The sequence below is a fragment of the Mustela putorius genome, unplaced genomic scaffold (assembly GCF_011764305.1).
Source record: "Mustela putorius furo isolate JIRA1106 unplaced genomic scaffold, ASM1176430v1.1 tig00000461_pilon_pilon_pilon, whole genome shotgun sequence".
Taxonomy (NCBI): domain Eukaryota; kingdom Metazoa; phylum Chordata; class Mammalia; order Carnivora; family Mustelidae; genus Mustela; species Mustela putorius.
The window spans coordinates 1269706-1288838 of NW_025421390.1; the positions used below are offsets into that span (position 1 = coordinate 1269706).

Below are 19133 nucleotides of genomic sequence, written 5' to 3' on the forward strand. Positions count from 1 at the left end.
CTTCTGTATCTTGGCTATTATAAATAATGCTGCTGTAAACATAGGAGTATCATGTATCCCTTAGAATTAGTGTTTTTATATTCTTTTAAATACCCATGTGATTGCTGCATGGTAGAGGAGTTCTATCTTTAACTTTTTGAGGAACCTCCATACCATTTTCCACAGTGGCTATACCAGTTTACATTCCCACCTGTAGCGCATGAGTTGAAACCTTTAAACCTATATCAACTCTTCAGGGCAATATTTATTTATTTGTATTCTATACATATTTCCTCTATTTATTAGGGATTTAGTGAAGTGGTACATGAAATTAAGGCTTTATAAGAAGTGTTCTTTTATTCCTTTTCTTTGTTTTCTGATTGAATCATCATAGTTTTAAAATCTGGCCTTTCTAGAGAAGCTATTAATTTCTTTAGTCATTTTACTTTCTTTTCTGGAGCCCTTTCACCTTTTATAGAAGAGATACCTTATTTATATGAAATATTGTCTTGTTGGTTGTTCATTCTGTTGTATTTGAACACCTCTAGGAGTATGTGTAGTAATAGAAGGAAATCTAAAACCAGTGTCACAAGCATTATCTGTTAATATTGCCCTAGTGGTCTTTTGCAAATCGTTAGATTTTGAAGTGTGGGATTTCATTTGGGGGAGGAAAGAGTATGAAGGCTTCTGGGTGGCTCAGTCAGTTAGATTTCAGCTTTTGGCTTGGGTGGTGGTCCTGGGATCCTAGCATCGAGCCCCGCACTGGGCTTCCTGCTTAGTGAGAAACCTGCTTCTTCCTCTCCCTGCTGCTCTTCCTGCTTGTGCTCTCTGTTTCTCTGTCAAGTAAATAAATAAAATCCTAAAAAAACAAGTATGGAAGTCAAAAAGAGTAAAGTGTATTTAGAGGAAGGAGAAATAGCTGAGTATAGGTGGATCATAACATGTGTAGGGGGCATTGAGAGTATTACATAAACCAGTTGGCTCATGACTTTAAATGCAAGGTTAGAGGATTTGAGCTTTTCTCACTTCAGTGGGGTTCACAGAATAAGTGAAGATGTTTTTAAAAGCGTGCTGCTTTAGGAAATTTAATCCAGTTGTTTTCATCTGCAGCAGAATTAGGAGATGAGTTGGATGGTAAGCAGGTTATCTAGATGGCTATTGCTAGGATTCATGTAAGAGATTTTAAGAGAATGAATTACGATGATTGAGGAGAGAATCATAAGAAAGAGACAATATTGGAAAGAACTGGCAGAGTTAACTGAAGGATATTAGAGGGGAAATGAAGTTTTTTATAAATAATAGTATTCAAATCAGATGTATTGATACTGAAATTAAATGTGATTTGTTAAGAGACTGGTTCTGAATTTATTAGATCATGGCTCCACCAGTTATTAGCTGTGTTTTGGTCAGCTATCTTCTCCACTCAATTTCCCATCAGTTAAATGGAGATAACTGCTATCTCATGAGATTGGGGGATTAAATGAAGTAATAAATGCAAAATTTTCTTTGCCAAGTTATAGAAGACATCCTCTCTTGCTAGTACACATTTTCCCCCTTGGATCTCAGTATTTTCATTCAAAAATAAAATTGAGTTTCATGGACTGTTTCAATAAGATAGGTGTTAGGTACATAAGAAATGAAGGAGCACAATATGAAGTAAAACATGGTGCTTCCCTTCTGAAATCTTACCATTCGACAGGAAGGTCAGACTAGTAAACATAATACAAAACAGTGTGCTGACTGTACGAGGTGCATGGAGCAGAGCCCAGAGGATGTGGTGCCTAACTGCCTGTATGTATTTGGAGGACAGGGCAAGAAAGGGTGTCAGATGTCTTACTTGCCAATTCAGACTTTAAAACTTTGTTTGTAATATGCAAGGGAGAAAATGATAGAGCAGCCAGGAATAACGCGAAACCAGGGGCATGAAAAGATGCTGATCTGCTTGGATAACTACAAGTGGTTAGGCATGGCTGGAGCACAGGGTATACATGATGTGGTGGTTGAAAGAGATAGGGACCAGATCATTAAGGATCTTTGTATATATTTAAAGAAAAGAGTCTGGGTCCTATTTTTAGGTGATTGGTTGCTACTTTTACCAAATAATTTTAGGTAGGGAAATTACATGATCATATTTATATTTTGTGGCTATGGGATTGATTGGAGGGAGCTAATTAGAGAGGTTAATTAAAAATAAGCAGTTGTACTAGTCTAGTCTGAGAAATGATGAAGGCATAAATTAGAGTACTAAGAAAGAGAAGATATAAATTTTTAGAGAGATGAGAATTTATTGACAGAAGGCAGTAACTAAATACTGAGCACCTGCCAAGTTTTTGTGTTCTGCCTACTAGCTTAGAATTTGTGGGATTTTATTTGGCTCTTTGTGACAGTTAAATAATGAGGATAAGGAGGAGATAGTGAGGATAACACGTAGGTTGTTTTTATTTTTAAAGATTTTATTTATTTATTTGAGAGAGCGAGAGAGAGAGAGGGAGGGAGCACGTGCAAGTGAGCGTGTAGGAGCAGGATGAAGGGCAGAGGGAGAAGCAGACTCCCTGAGCAGAGGGCCCGATGTGGGGCCCCATTCCAGGACTCTGAGATCATGACCTGAGCTGAAGGCAGATGCTTAACAGAGCCACCCAGGTCCCCCAACACCTAGGTTTTTAAAACAGGTTTTGGGGGGGCGCCTGGGTGGCTCAGTGTGTTAAGCCGCTGCCTTCAGCTCAGGTCATGATCTCAGGGTCCTGGGATGGAGTCCCCCATCGGGCTCTCTGCTCAGCAGGGAGCCTGCTTCCCTCTGTCTCTCTCTGCCTGCCTCTCTGTCTGCTTGTGATCTCTGTCTGTCAAATCAACAAATCTTTAAAAAAAAACAAAAAACAAAAAACCAGGTTTTGGGGGCGCGTGTGTGGCTCAGGCTCAGTGGTTTAAGCCTCTGCCTTCAGCTTAGGTCATGATCTCAGGGTCCTGGGATCGAGCCCCACATTGGGCTCTCTGCTCAGCGGGGAGCCTGCTTCCCCCCTCTCTCTGCCTGCCTCTCTGCCTACTTGTTATCTCTCTCTGTCTATCAAATAAATAAATAAAAATCTTAAAAAAAAAACAGGTTTTGTAGTTTGGGGGAGAAATAATGAATTGTATAATAACGTGTTGGAGGGATTTATAAAAGATTCTGGTTCTATCTAGTAGACAGATGAAACATAAAAGAAGTGAGGGAGATTTGGTCTCAACACTGGATTTGAGAGCCACTAGAGTATATAGGTAGTAATAAAGTAATAAGAGCCTTTTATAGCAGCAAAATTTCAAATTATTTCTTCATAGCTCTTATTTCCTTCATCAGTCTTCAATCATGAGATTTTTAGGAAGGAGGCTATTGGGAGGGGAGAGCTGGGACTAGATTAACATGCCTTTTTTCTCCCCCTTACATTACTGTGTTTTTTCTATCTTTAGATCAGGTTGTCCAAAGTAGTATGTATATATCACAGAAATAACTGAAGGAAAACATTAGAATTTCTATTTATGTTTATTTTTTTCTCCTATTTTTAATATTATTTTATTTTATATTTTATTATATACCTATAAATTAACTTACAAATAATCTATAAATAAATGTATATATGTCCTAATATATTGTGTATTCAAAAACTTTTACTAAATAAGGTATGTAATCAGTTTGGAAGTTACTACTCCATTATAAGAAATTTAATTGCCACAACTGAGAAGTTAGGAAGATTTCTGTATTAGTTATTTCTTAGATGTAACAATTAATGATTACTTACTTAATTTCAAAATTTTGCACTTTATTTTTATTTTTTTTTTAAAGATTTTATTTATTTATTTGACAGAGAGAGATCACAAGCAGGCAGAGAGGCAGGCAGAGAGGAGGAAGCAGGCTCCCTGCTGAGCAGAGAGCCCGATGTGGGACTCGATCCCAGGACTCCGAGATCATGACCTGAGCTGAAGGCAGCGGCTTAACCTACTGAGCCACCCAGGCGCCCAAAATTTTGCACTTTAAAGTGCAAATTTTAAGATCTAAAATCTTAAGATCTTAAAGATCTATAAATTTTAAGATCTAAAAAGATTTTTATTCTATGTACATTTTAAAAATGCTTTGGCTTTTTCTTGTGAATATAAAATTTAAGCATTACATTTTTAAGTATTTTCTTTCAGCTTTAATAGTGCTTTCAGTAGTAAATTAAACTCGTTACCTAGCAAAATCGAGGAAATGAGTAAATTCTGATAGTGAGTGGTACTGAAAATTAGTTTGTTTCTTGAATTTTGTGTGAATAGTAATAATAAGACTTTCCCCTCCAGCCACCTCGCACATCTCACCCGGTAGTGAAGTTTTCCTGTACGGACTGTGAACCGATGGTTATTGACAAATTGCCTTTTGACAAATACGAGTTGGAACCTTCACCACTGACTCAATTTATCTTGGAAAGGAAATCTCCTCAAACATGTTGGCAGGTGAGCCAAAAATCTATAGTGACTTAAAAGTTGAATGTTCTTTTAAAAAGTTAAATTGAATCAGTGATTTATAAAACATTTTGTAAAGGTCGTTAAATATGTTGTCTTTACCACTCCCTTTTAACAGGTATATGTGAGCAATAGTGCAAAATATAGTGAACTTGGTCATCCCTTTGGTTACTTGAAAGCCAGTACAGCACTGAACTGTGTCAACTTATTTGTGATGCCTTACAATTACCCAGTCCTCCTTCCTCTTTTAGGTAAGTATTCTTGTTCTGTTTTCTATGGCTCAGCATACATACAAACTTTCCTCAAAACAGAGTTTGGGAATATCTCTTTGTAAGTTCTCCTGTCTTGTGAAAATTAATGGAACCGCTTTTAACTCTGAAATATTGAACCTACTATCCAAGGTGGTTTTAAAGCAATCTGTGTCTGTCTATGGTAAATTAAAAGTCATTGTCAAACACCTTTGGTTCTATAAATTGTTGAAGATACTATGTTTTAAATTTTAAATATTCTAAGTTTTCTGCAAGTTAATTTCTTACATGGTTAGAATTGGTAATACAGGCTTTATATTTGGTGAACAAGACATTTTGTAGAAGCATATATTTATAAATCTGAGTGTATTTTCTTTCTAAGAATTTACCTGTACTTTAATTTTCATTTGGCAAATATTTTTCTAAATGAATGAATTTATTCTAAAACATTGTAATAAAAGCCTAAAGTTAGTTTCTGGGGATCCTCTGGCTATAATTTTTGAGCAGTACTATTGGAGAAGACTAATTTTCCTCCATGGAACCACATCAGATTTAAGTTATAGTCAAAATATTAGGTATATTTTATAGAAAATTTTGTGCATACTTTGCTTCTGTCCTCAAATCTATTTTGTGTCTAAGTGTAGATGGTGTATAGATTTTCTTGTGTATTTTCTGATTCTGCCTTTATTGTTACATGAAATATTGTTACATGAAATACATGATTGGTATCTATTTTTTGTTGTTGTTGTTAAGATTTTATTTATCTATTTGATAGAGATCACAAGTAGGCAGAGAGGCAGGCAGAGTGAGATGGGGGAAGCAGGCTCGCTGCTGAGCAGAGAGCCTGATGTGGGGCTTGATCCCAGAACTCTGGGATCATGACCTGAGCCAAAGGCAGAGGCTTTAACCCACTGAGCCACCCAGGCGCCCGACTGGCATCTTTTTATGTTTAAAATGGTATTACTACTCAAAGTGGCAGAACTAAAAATTGTGCCCCTTTTAATTTTGTTAAAAACTTGATGTCTGATGTTACTGCCTTACAAATACGAAAGTGGACTTTAAAAATGAAATGTATTTAACTTGATTTTCATGTGTGAAAACAATTGATGATGATAGTTTGTTCACATTATACATTTATAGATGACTTGTTTAAAGTACATAAAGCAAAACCAACATTGAAATGGAGACAGTCGTTTGAAAGTTATTTGAAGACAATGCCTCCCTACTATCTTGGGGTAAGAATGTTATTGTTAAAAATAGAACTTGTTACAAAATTTTACATTATGGTTATGGTTTACTGTAGATATTAAAATACTTATTTGTTGCTATTATAGAATGTACAGAATATACAAATGTTTTGAACATTGACCAATGTCAATGACCAATGCAGATGTAATGGAAAAGAAAGGTTTCAGTGATTTGCATAATAATGACGACAATGATAATGATCATGATAATGTATATATAATGCGTACATTAGGCCTGATATTATGCTAAGCATTTTACATTTATTAACCTCATTAGTTTTTGATACAATGTTCTATTAATCTCATTTAATTTATATAGTAACCCTATGAGGTAGAAATCATTATTTCTGTTTCACAGATGAGGAAACTAAGGTACTAACTGATTAAATAATTTGTCCAAGGCTACATAGCTAATGTGTGGGAGACTAGAATTTAATCCCAAGCAGCTTGGCTTTTAGAATAGCTCCAATTGTTGTACTCCCTTGTTAAATTGCAGTTTTATAACTATTTTTCTTTAAGGGTACAGAGTAATTTTTCTTGCTTTATTCCCTACGTCTCCAGAAATGTGTTTTTAGGTAGATAAGTATATATTTTCAGAGAATCATACATTTTTAGAACCATAACTTTGTGATTACAGTTGACCCTTGAACAACAAAGGTTTGAAGTGCACGGGTTCACTTATATGTGAATTTTTTCAGGTAGATATAAAGGAAGGTTTTTTTTGAGATTTTTAGCAATTTGGAGAAGTCGCAGATGAACCATATAGCTTATAAATACTAAAAAAAAAATTATCAAGAAAAACCTAGGTTATTGTGAGAATAGAGTATACATAAAATACATATTACGTACAAAAATTAATGATGTTACTAGGCTTTCAGTCAATAGCAGGCTATTAGTCAAGTTTTGGGGGAGTCAAAAGTTGTACATGGATGTTCAATTGTGTGGGGTCGGCACTTCTAGCCCTCCTGTGGTTCAGAGATCACCTGTACTTAACACCTCATGTATCATAGTAGCTAAGACCAATAATGTATATATTATTAAATGCATTATCTGTTGTATGAAAAGTAACTTCTTAAGGAGACCAGTGTTAAAAGCACTTTTAACCATTATTTTTACTTTTAATGCAGGAATACTATAGCATTTGACAATAACTAATCTTTCTAAATAGTTTCTACTAAAAGCATTAATTTCTTTTTTTTTTTTTTAAAGATTTTATTTATTTATTTGACAGAGAGAGATTACAAGTAGGCAGAGAGGCAGGCAGAGAGAAAGGAAGGGAAGCAGGCTCCCTGCTGAGCAGAGAGCCCGATGCGGGACACCATCCCAGGACCCTGAGATCATGACCTGAGCTGAAGGCAGCGGCTTAACCCACTGAACCACCCAGGCGCCCAAAGTGCCTCTTGAGCTTTGAAAATCATATTTTAGAGTTGTAAGAGATAAGTTTTGTGTCTAGCACATAGTGCCTGCCATGTAAGAGTGAAAAGGAAGGAACACAGAATATGACTCATTTACGTTTCATAGCAACCTGCAGGATTTAGGCAAAGCTACGTGGATTTTAAATATCAGAGCTGGGATTTGATTGCGGTTTGATACCAGTGCTTATAAACTTTCTGACGTCCGTGAATGGCTCTCATCCTTTTCTTTTTCTTCTTTTTAATTAAAAAATTTAAAAAAAATTTTAACATAAAAAAGATTACTTTTTTTATTTAAAAAATGTTTATTTATTTATTTGACAAAGAGAGACATAGTGAGAGAGGGAATACAAGCAGGATTTAGTGGGAGAGGGAGAAGCAGGTTTCCTGCTAAGCAGGCAGCCTGATGCAGGGCTCCATCCTAGGACCTTGGGGTCATGACCTGAGCCGAAGAGAGATATTTAACGACTGAGCCACCCAAGCGACCCAGCTATCATCCTTTTCTGACTGCATCCCACTCACACATACTAGACTGTCCTGCTAGTGACATTTTTCTTAGCAAAAGTGGTAGGCTGTCCTTACAGTTGAAAATTATTTTACTATACCACATCCACAGTAAATATTAGACTGTTTTTTCCTTCAGAGCTTGTTTCTATTTTTTCAGTTCAGCTAATAGTGATTAACACTTACTGAATACCTGCTGTGTACCAGATGCTTCTGTATGTTGCTTTACATGTATTAATTCATTTAATCCCATGACAACCCTATGAAGTAAATACTATGGTCCTTTTCAAATGAGATAGTTTAGACCCAGAGAGGCTATATAACCTGGTCTGGGGTCACAGAGCTAGTGAATGGTTGAGCCATAACCCACACAGTTACCTAAGGTAGAAATCTTCCATTTTTCTTGTGTCCTTTTCATGTCTTAATCTCCCTCTGTGATGAGTCTCCTGCCCATTTCTTAAAAACTTAGTATCTCCAGTGATACTAAGGAGTCTAGGACTTTACCTTTCCTGTCCCAGGTTTTGTTAAAATATAGCCTCTAATCCTTTTTAAGTATTTCAAGCTACCTTTTGTACCACTGGCAAACATTTTACTGAAATACAAATATGATTATGTTACTCTCTTATTGAAAAAAAGAATTTTTTTTGAAGAAATCTTCAAAACTGACAATACATGTAGTCGTAACCTTTTTGACAAGTTTAGGATTGAGTGATGTTTTCTCTTTTCCTATAGCCTTTGAAGAAAGCTGTTAGAATGATGGGAGCACCTAACCTCATAGCAGACAGTATGGAATATGGACTTAGTTACAGTGTCATTTCATACCTCAAAAAATTGAGTCAACAGGTAATGTTAAGAAGTAGAGCTATTAAGTATTTTGAATGGTTTTGGCTAAGATGCTTAACAGGTGGTCCTAATGGAATTAGGTTGTATTAATATATTATGTTTTAAAGCCACATATATCATATATTAACATAATTCAGTCTCAAGTACATGGTGTGCTGTGTTTTGGAAGGTTAATTTGAAATAATAATTCCTAATTTATGTGGTCCTGGATTTTCTTCCACTGAAAATTCATGTTTTCTTTTGAGAAAATTGTGTTAGAAAGTTGTTTTTCTTAGACAAAAATCAGTTTCTTTTGCTTTATGTTTTAAAACCTATAGTTCTTTTTCTTTCAAAAATGGAAGTTTCTTTTGAAGTATTTGTAAAAAGCATTGTATTTTATAGTCATTTTGTATATAAATCACATTAATAGATACTTTGGTAGTCAAGCAGTATACAGTTAGACTGCCAAGGTATTAAGATCATATAAAGTACATTATTTTTCTAGTACTTCTACCACCTGTACTTTAACTGCTCATGGAGATGTAGGTTGGATAGAGTCAAAATATTGCTACTTGCTTTCCAGTGAAAAGCTATATCATGTTTGTTATACCTGTGAACATTTAGTTACATGCTAGTAATAGTGTCTTTAAATAAATACTGATGAGTTATTTTTTCTGATTTTATATGACCTCTGAATTGGAAATCCATATTTTTATTTAGGGTTCACTTACATTTCATGGTTTAAGTGTAGTGGGTACTAGTACATAAAAATAAATTGAAGTTGTTTTTGTTTGCCCTTCTCCAAAAGGTTATAATTGTAATGATTTAAAACTGTAAGACATATTTATTTACACTTTCTTTAGTTTACCAAGAACTTGACATGACCTATGCTACTTGAGTTTATAATTACATACATACTTTTTATAACATAAATACTTAATTTATAGAAGACCAAAACTATTAGTATTTAATTTACTAATTTACATTATGTCAAAACTAAATCTTACTATTTTTACTTCAGGCCAAAATAGAATCTGATCGAGTCATCGGATCTGTAGGCAAAAAAGTAGTACAGGAAACTGGAATTAAAGTCCGAAGCCGATCACATGGCTTATCAATGGCTTATAGGAAAGATTTTCAACAGTTGCTCCAGGGGATTTCAGAAGATGTTCCTCACAGACTGCTAGACCTTAACATGAAAGAATACACTGGCTTCCAGGTTGCTTTGCTCAATAAGGTAATAGTTATATGAATTTTTAGCACTGCTGTAGTTATATTCTGTGGTATTGTTAAATAAATCAGATTATCCATTAATTGATAACTTAATTTGTCCAAACTTCAGAAGTACTTCTGTACCTCTGAAGAATAATGATCATTAATACTATTACTGAATCATAGAGTTTTAGAATTAAGACATTGTGCATGCTGAGTGGATGAATAGGTGGACTGATGAGTAAACCAACACATTCATTTTATAGATGAGAAAACAAATGGGGTGCCTGGCTCACTCAGTTGGTAGAGCATGCCCCATTTGGAGTATAAAGATTACTTAAGCAAAAAAAAAAAAAAGGCAAGAAAGAAAACAGAGGCTTAAAGATTGCCTGAAGTTACTTAGCTAGTCTTACAGTTTGCTGAAGTTTGGTACTTATGCTGATGACCTTGGGTACATAGCATGGTCCTAAAATGCTTTATGAATATTCATTATTAAAAAGATCTTCATCCCAGTAGCCTTTTTGGAAGAAAGAGATAAGCTGATCTAAAATTATATGGAAATTTTAAAGCTCCTAGAATAGCTTAAAACAGTTTTGCAAAATAATGAATTTAGAATACTTGTACAGTCTAATTTTGAAACTTACTATAAAGTTGTAGTAATCATCAGCATGTTGTATTGTTGGTATATGGGTAAACATATAGATCAGTGGAACAGAAGAGAGTCTTGAAGTAGACACTCACATATGTAGTCAATTAATTTTTAACAGAGGTGCCAAAACAATTCAGTGGGTCAGAAGATAATCTCTTCAGAAATAGTGCTGGAACAGTTGGATACCCATATTCAAAATAATAAATTTGACCATTATCTCACATTACTTGAAGTGCTTATTATGGTCTTAAATGTAAAAACTAAAACTAAACTTCTAGAAGAAAACAGGAGAAAATCTTTATGACATTGGGTCAGGAGTCATCAAAGATTTCTCAAATATAGCACAAAAGCACACAAAAAAACTTGATAAAGTTCATTAAAATTTAAATTTTTGTCTACAAAAGAAACTTTGTAAAATGAACAGGCAAGCTACAGCCTGGGAGAAAAGTATATATAGAACAAAGTATTTGTAGCACAATATGTAAAGAACTACAACTTAGTGATAAAAAAATAAACATCTAATAAAAAGTGGGCAAAATCTTTGAGCAGTTACTTCACCAAACAAGATACATGAATTCAAACACACGTAAAATGTTGCTGTACCTTAATGGCCATTAGGGAAATGCAAATTAAAACTACGATGAGATCCCACTTCCCACCCACTAGAATGGCTATATTTGATATATAACCAGCAGTTCTACTCAAAGGTATTTATCTGTATGAAAGAAGTGAAGATACTTGTCCATATAAAGGCTTCATATGCAAATGTTCATAACAGCATCACTCATAATCAACAAAAACTGAAAAGGAAACTGTTCATCCATTGGAAAATGGATAAAGATAGACTATATCTACAGAATGGATTACTACTCTGCAGTAAAAAAGAACAGACTACTTATACATTAATAACCATAGATGAATCTCAAAGCATCATCCTTAGTGAAAAAAGCCAGATAGAAAAGATTTGATATAGCAAATCCATTTGTAAAATGGAATGTAGGGTGGCAGGAAGCAGATCAGTGGATGCCTGGGGATAGGAAAATTGACTGATAACAAATGGACACGAACAACTTTTCTGGGGTGATGGAAGCATTCTTAAACTGGATTGTGGTGATGGTTTCACAATTTTAAGTTTACTGACACTCGTCAAACTGTATACCTAAAATGGGTAAATTAATTTTATGTGAATTATACATTTCTTGGAAATCCGTTTTATGTTTTTTACTTCCCTTAGCCAGAATATATAGCAAAATCTTGAAAGATGTGGATTTATTTGATTGAACTTAACTACCAGTTTGGATCTTCTCGTTCCCAAAATAATACATTAAGATCGCATCATAATTCTTTATTATATTTAAAACTAATGAGACTTGTATATCTTATTTCCAAACCTATACTGCAGGCTAGAGACTTTAGTCTCTTTTAATTTTATATTTAAAAATAAAAATAAATTTGTCTTTGTTTTTCAACAGGATTTGAAACCGCAGACATTTAGAAATGCATATGACATACCAAGGCGGAATCTTTTAGATCACTTAACAAGAATGAGATCTAATCTTTTGAAGAGCACCCGCAGATTTCTTAAAGGACAGGATGAAGGTTAGATCATGGTTTTAAATAATGGTATTTCTTTTGTGAATTTCTTTCTTTATGTTGAAAAAACATGGTATATTAATCTAGCTTTTAAAGAATTTCTGTAGTAGTATTATATTATATATATATTATTTTCTTTGTAAATTCAAACAAATGAAATAAGAACTAAGTCATCCCTGATTCTTGACATTTCTATCATCACTGTTGTCCCATATTCTTTCTCCCAGAGTTGAAAACCTTTGTTAGCAGCTTCGTTTCTCTTTAAAGACTTTTTGTTCATGCATTAACACACACACAGAATCATTTTCTTGTGATACACTGGTATCTGGTGGTTTGACTCAGTTGGTCCATACACGTCCTGTTCCTTTAGCTGTTTCCATGGCATGTACTACAAATCAAGTCAGGTGAGAATTTAACTCTTGGCCATCTCTGATGTAAGCATTCCAACTATAGCTTTATATAAAAAGGTTATGTGTGATACATCTTCTTTGTAAATTTTCCTATATTTAAATTCTTAATTGGAATAGAGAAGAAGAATTCCTTTTCATGGCAATGTTAACACGTATTGCTTATTTTGCACTCAAGTTAACTGCAATATTTTTGCTTTGTTTAGAAGATAAAATCAATTCTTTAAAATTTTATTTTAAGAATTTTAAAAAGACTTCATTTTTGTCACAATATTTGTAAGGACAACACACTAATTTAACATATATGGTAAGGGAAGACTTCCTAGAATAACACCAGGTAGCGATTCATATATAAGAGGATATTATTTGATAATTAAACGGTGTTGTTTTAGTGAGGCTAACTTTCATTGTTGCTCTCTCCTATTTGAAAAGATCAAGTGCACAGTGTTCCTATAGCACAAATGGGGAATTACCAGGAATACCTCAAGCAAGTACCTTCTCCACTAAGAGAACTTGATCCTGATCAGCCTCGAAGGTTGCATACATTTGGCAACCCCTTTAAGCTAGATAAAAAGGTAAACTTGAAATGTTCCACTGTATAATTCATTTGTGGATTTAACAGTTCTTAATTTAACTAAAGTAAGCTACTTTTCTTGGTAGACTAATAAATATCAACATAATTCTGGTTGCTCTAATGGGGATTGGAATTAGTTATGCTATTTAAGGACTGTATGTAAACCAAGGGAAATTATATTCTTTTTTGTTATAGGGTATGATGATAGATGAAGCAGATGAATTTGTGGCTGGACCTCAAAATAAACATAAACGACCTGGAGAACCAAATATGCAAGGGATCCCTAAAAGACGTCGCTGTATGTCTCCATTACTAAGAGGCAGACAACAGAATCCAGTTGTGAATAATCATATTGGAGGGAAAGGACCACCTGTACCTATGACTCAAGCACAGCCAGATCTTATAAAACCCCTTCCTCTTCATAAAAGTAAGAGCTTTAACAAAAAACATTAGTGCTGCTTTTTGTCTCTTCGTGGGGGAGGGATTTTTTAATTATAGAAAATACTGAGTGTCTAGAAAAGATACTTGTTTCTTCTAATTAGCATGTAATCATTTTATGTCTTTTTAAAGAACAGTTGTTGGATATTTTGTATATTTATTATGCTTGATTATAGGTAGCATGATCTAAATATCATAAGTCTGAAGTATTTCAGAATAACAGTATTAAAGGGAGATTATCAATACCCATAGAAAGATAGTTTCCAGTTTCAGGTTAATTCAGCCACTAATTATGATAGATATATATATATATATATATATATATATATATATATATATATATATACACACACACACACACAATTGTAAACAGTGCTAGGCATTGAGGTATAGCAGTGAGATAGTAGTGATCTCTGCCTTCATTGATGAGTAAGGAAAGACAGTCATTGAAGGTTTCATTAGAAGTGTGATGCATGTTATAAAAGGGAAGTCAGGTATGTTTTGGAAGCATGTGGTAAAAGGATTTATCTTAGTTTGTGGGTTCAAGACCCTTTACTGAGGAAGTTAGGTTTAAGCCAACATTTGAAGGGTGAATGGGAATTGTTTTGCAAAAGCCGTGCATTTTTAGTAGTAGTGCTAAGCAGTTTTGCTACGTGCTACTATATGCTACAGTAGTAGTGTAAGAAGAATATGTGCAAATGTATACACTAAAGAGAAGGGATTAAGGGAACTGAAAGAATCTTAGTATAACAAAAATATTGGGAATGAGATAAGGTAAGAAATTAAAGATAGGCTTAGGCCAGAGCATGGAGGGCCCTGGAGGCCATTGTAAAGATTGTAGACTTTAAGGACAATGAGAATCTTTGAAAGGTTTTGAAGAGCTAGTGACCTGATCTGATTAGCATTTTACAAAGAGCAGGCCAGCTGTACTGTGTGAAATATTGTTAGGGAAGAACAAGAGTGGATTTAGGGGGAACTCTTAATGAATTAATAATTGCATTAATTATTGGTAGTGATCATTTGTAGTTTATAACATCTTAACTGAAGAGAAACCAAATATTCTATACCTCCTGATGGAATTATACAGTACTACTTTAGAAGTACTCTTACCAAAAAAAAGAAAAAAAGGGAGAAAGACCCTGAATCTTATTAATCTGATCAAACTTCTAGATCTAATTACCAATTTATAGGAAATACAAAGGATAGAGAAACAAATGACAAAACAGGGATATAATTAGCATAATCTGGATTGTGGAAAACTATAGGACAAAGAATATGGGGTCTGTATGTTTCCAGAAAAAAATGCATAGCAAAAAGAGAGGATACAGAAGGATCTTACAGATTAAATGGTAGTTAGAAGACATATAAACTAGTTACAATGGACAGGGCCTGATTTGGACCCTGAAACAAATAAAGTCAAAGTTTCCCTACAAATAGAAAATGTGCAAGGTAATTAGATTAGGGACATTGATAGGATATTTGATGTTGTTAAATAATTATTATGGATTCACAGAAACTAGTTAGGAAACCCAGGGAAGAGCTAATGACTTGGCAGTGGAGTTTCAAGAAGAACATGTATTTGAGAAATACTTGGATGTACCAGTAAAGACTATGTGGTGATGGACCGGATATTGGAGCCAGGGCAAGAGAGGAGTTGAGAGATGCTGGGTAGATAAGGATGAAAGAATGGAGTGGAAGGAGAGAGGATGAGTGAGTTTAGAGGCACCCACTAAACAGCCATGTGGAGATCCTTAGGTAGAAGATGGTATTTTAGTTTAGACCTCAGAAGAAGAGACAGGGAAAAAGAGAGAGGTGCAGGAGGCAGTCTTAACCTCCTTGGAGTGAATTAAATCACAGCAAGGGCAACAATGAGAAGCAGCAGCCTAGAGCAGAACTTTGAAAATGCCAAAGTTAAGGAGAGAAATAAGGTTCAAAAAAGGAGATTAAGAGGGAAGAATCCAAGAAATAAGGAGATGAGAAGAATGTGGCATCATGAGAGGTAAAGGGAAAGAGAATTGGGTGGTTAGCAGTCTCAAATACTTAACATGGATTGGTCCAGAGGATTGGAAAGGCTCTGATGGCCTTTGGCCACCTTAGCACGAGCAATTCTGATGGAGTAAAGAGGACAAAACACTGACGAAGTGGTTTGAAGAGTGAAAGATGAGAAAATGGAGACAATGAATGTAAGACAACCCATTTAAGAAGTTTAGCTGCGGGGAAAATTGGACAGCTATATATAGAAAAAGGAAACTTGACCATTCTCTTAACACCATATACAAAGATAAACTCTAAATGGATAAAAAATCTCAATGTGAGGGAGGAATCTATCAAAATCCTAGAGGAGAATAAAGGCAGTAACCTCTTTGGCATCGGCCACAGCAACTTCTTTTATGACATGTTTCCAAGGCAAGGGAAGCAAAAGCAAAAATGAACTTTTGGGACTTTATCAAGGTAAAAATCTTCTGCACAGCAAAGGAAACAGTCAACAAAACTAAGAGGCAACCCACAGAATTGGAGAAGATATTTGCAAATGACATTACAAATAAAGGACTGGTATCCAGGATCTATAAAGAATTCTCAAACTCAACATCCAAAAAACAATTGAGTCAACAAATGGGCAGAAGATACAGACACTTCTCCAAAGAAGATATACAAATGGCTAACAGACACATCAAAACCACATTGAGATACCACGAGTTAGCATGGCAAAAATTAACAAGACAGGAAACAACAAATGTTGGTGAGGATGCAGAGAAAGGGAATCCTCTTAACACTGTTGGTGGGAATGCAAGTTGGTGCAGCCACTCTGGAAAACAGTATGGAGGTTCCTCAAAAAGTTGAGAAATAGAGCTACCCTATGACCCAGCAATAGCACAACTGGGTATTTTACCCAAAGATACAGATGTAGTGAAAAGAAGGGGAACATGCACTCCAGTGTTCATAGTGGCAATATCCACAATAGCGAAACTGTGAAAGGAGCCAGATGCCCTTCGATAGATGAATGGATAAAGAAGATATGGTTCATCTATACAATGGAATATTACTCAGCCAACAGAAAGGATGAATACCCACCATGTGCCTCAACATGCTTGGAACTGGAGGGGATTATGCTAAATGAAATAAGTCAAACAAAGAAAGAGTTCTCAGATGATTTCACTCATATGTTCCTCATATTCCATGTATGAGTTGAATCAGATGAAACCATCTTGATTCTAGATCCATGACATTATATGACATTAGGAGAAGGAAGGGCTGCTGAAGGGAGGGAATCAGAGGAAGAGACGAACCATGAGAAACTAGAGACTCCAGGAAACAATCTGAGGGTTTCAGAGGGGAGAGGAATTGGGGGATGGGTTAGCCTAGTGATGAGTATTAAGGAGGGCAGGTGTTCTAATGAGCACTGGGTGTCATATGCAAATAATGAATCATGGAACACTACATCAAAAACTAATGATGACTGTATTGGTGACTAACATAACGTAAAAAAAAAAATAAAAATTTTACGTATATATAGTTGCAAAAAAACAAAGAAGTTTAAAATGCAGCATGGGGGAGATGGGAAAAGAATGATAGCTGGAAGAAGTCAGGTTAAAAATGGTGACTTTGCTTTGTCTTAAAAATGACAGAGTTGAGCTTGTTTAAATGCTGGTATGATGGAACCAGGAGGTAGGGGTTGAAAATGAGGACGAGAGAAAGCATAATCAGCATAAAATCATTGGGAAGGCAGAAGGGAATGGTTCAAGGCCCATATGAAAGAATGTTGCTTCCACTGAAGCAGATGAGTGTGGGCACAAGTGGGAAGTAGAGAAGTTCCTATTTCACGGCTCTCCTTTTCTTTCCTCTGTGAAGTTGAAGGTGACATATACTATGGAGAGGAGAGATTGGGGAAGTCAGAGATGTTAAGAGAGTGGAGAAGGTTAGAAGGGTCTTTTGTGGGAGAGGGAGAAAAGGTGGTAATAAGACTGCTAGGTAGTGCTAAAACCCAGGGACACTTGGCTGGGTATGGTGATCACTCTGCAGAGCTGGATCGTATTTCTCCAGTGGTGCTCATCATTCCAAATGGAGGACTAGGGCAAGCAGATAGAGTCATCAGGTTTGGAGTTTTGCCTGGCAGGTATCATGGGAGAACAACAGAATGAGAGAATTTAGGATGCTGATAAAAAGTAATACATAATGGGGTGTAAGTTGAATAGATTAGAAAAAGGCATTTAGAAGGTAGGATGTGATGAATAGGAGGGAGAAAGTGGAGGAGTTGTTGGAGTAAGTCTGGCTGAGTTATAGTAAAACAGCAGGAGTCCTGCTAAGAGATGGCTTATATTCCTCTATCCATGGATTTGTGTCTGATTTGTGAGGCAAACGAGATGAGAAATTAAAGAATTGAGAGGCCATGTTCTTGGCAGGTGATCTGCATAGACGCTGAAGTCATATATTACAGTACTTCCCAAACTTTAGTGTGTAATTGAATCACTAGGGGGATCTAGTTAAACTGCAGATTCTAATTCCTTGTTTAGAGTAGGGTTCAAGATGAGCATTTCTAGCAAACCCTCTGGTGCTAATACTGCTTGTATTAGACCATACTTTGTGTAGTAATGATCTAGGAGAATGCCCAAGGGATGGTGGGTAGAAGGAAGCCTGAGCCAAGTTGACCACAGAGGTGTGCCTTGGAGGTCAATGAAGCTAGTGATAAGAAGAGAGAGGATGAGTGGCATAGTTGAGCCTCGAAAGAGCCAGAGTGTTGTAAGAGTGCATGGAGAAGGGATCTTGAAGTGGCCCTAGAAGGTGAAGGAGTAGGTGACTCCACATCTTTATTTTAAGTCTGTGGAGAGTGTTTGAGAGAAAGTAATTTCTATTTCAGGTCTGAAAAGAAGAGCAGTGTCTTGGCCAGAGAGCTGGGTTTCAGTTAAAGCAGTAGTTATAGAAAATATTCAGGAAAATATGCAAATCATGGGAGGGGATTTAGAGAGGGAGTCAGAAGTCTTAAGGGATTTTTGTGGGAATGAGTTTACCTTCTGGACAGTAAATGAGGGAAGTAGAGGTGACTTTAGCTAGTGTCCTGGAAGTTTGGTGAGTAGTTAGAGAACTTCTAATTCAGCAGCTTTCTGGAGCGGGGAGCAGAATTTGCAAGCTTTGTTTTTTTTTTAATCTGATGGGCTGCTGTGGGCACCAGCCTCTTCTGTGTTGCTCGAGTAACAAAGACTGGATGGGTGGTTATAAGAAGAGTATACTGTGAAGTGACCTGTTTGGTTGTATGTTCCCTACAGAGTATTGAAAGGTTTGGACTTGCTGTGTTTACTTTTGCCTCTGAATAATAGTATGTGTATAAGGCAGAGGTTGGTTGGAATGAGCTAAGGCTCTCTGTATATTTCTCTAAAGCATTAGAAATCTACTTGGTCAGTAAAATCACCATAGAATAAAGCAGAGAACTAAAAGTTGGCTTGAAGTTGTCTTTTATTTTTTTTCCTAAGGGCAAAAGTTATACAGAATTTGTAACTAGTATAAATGTTTCGTGTTAAATTCTGCCATCTCTTTGGCAAAGCTTATTAAGAACATGTAATATTTGTTAATTTGCATCCATCAAGGA

General features: G+C 35.6%; 1 protein-coding gene across 5 annotated transcripts in view; it reads left to right on the forward strand.

The window, feature by feature from the left end:
* Positions 1-19133, forward strand: part of INTS6 (integrator complex subunit 6) — a 108703-nt gene that overhangs the window by 63807 nt on the left and 25763 nt on the right. For all 5 annotated transcript variants that reach the window (XR_006606941.1, XR_006606940.1, XM_045080567.1 and 2 more), the window contains 8 exons: positions 4285-4437; positions 4565-4697; positions 5835-5929; positions 8590-8700; positions 9701-9916; positions 12013-12139; positions 12973-13115; positions 13310-13541. Coding sequence is in view for 3 of the 5 variants with exons in the window: in XM_045080567.1 (XP_044936502.1) it covers positions 4285-4437; positions 4565-4697; positions 5835-5929; positions 8590-8700; positions 9701-9916; positions 12013-12139; positions 12973-13115; positions 13310-13541 (1210 nt within the window). In the remaining 2 variants the exon portion in view is untranslated. The remainder of the gene's footprint in view (positions 1-4284; positions 4438-4564; positions 4698-5834; positions 5930-8589; positions 8701-9700; positions 9917-12012; positions 12140-12972; positions 13116-13309; positions 13542-19133) is intronic.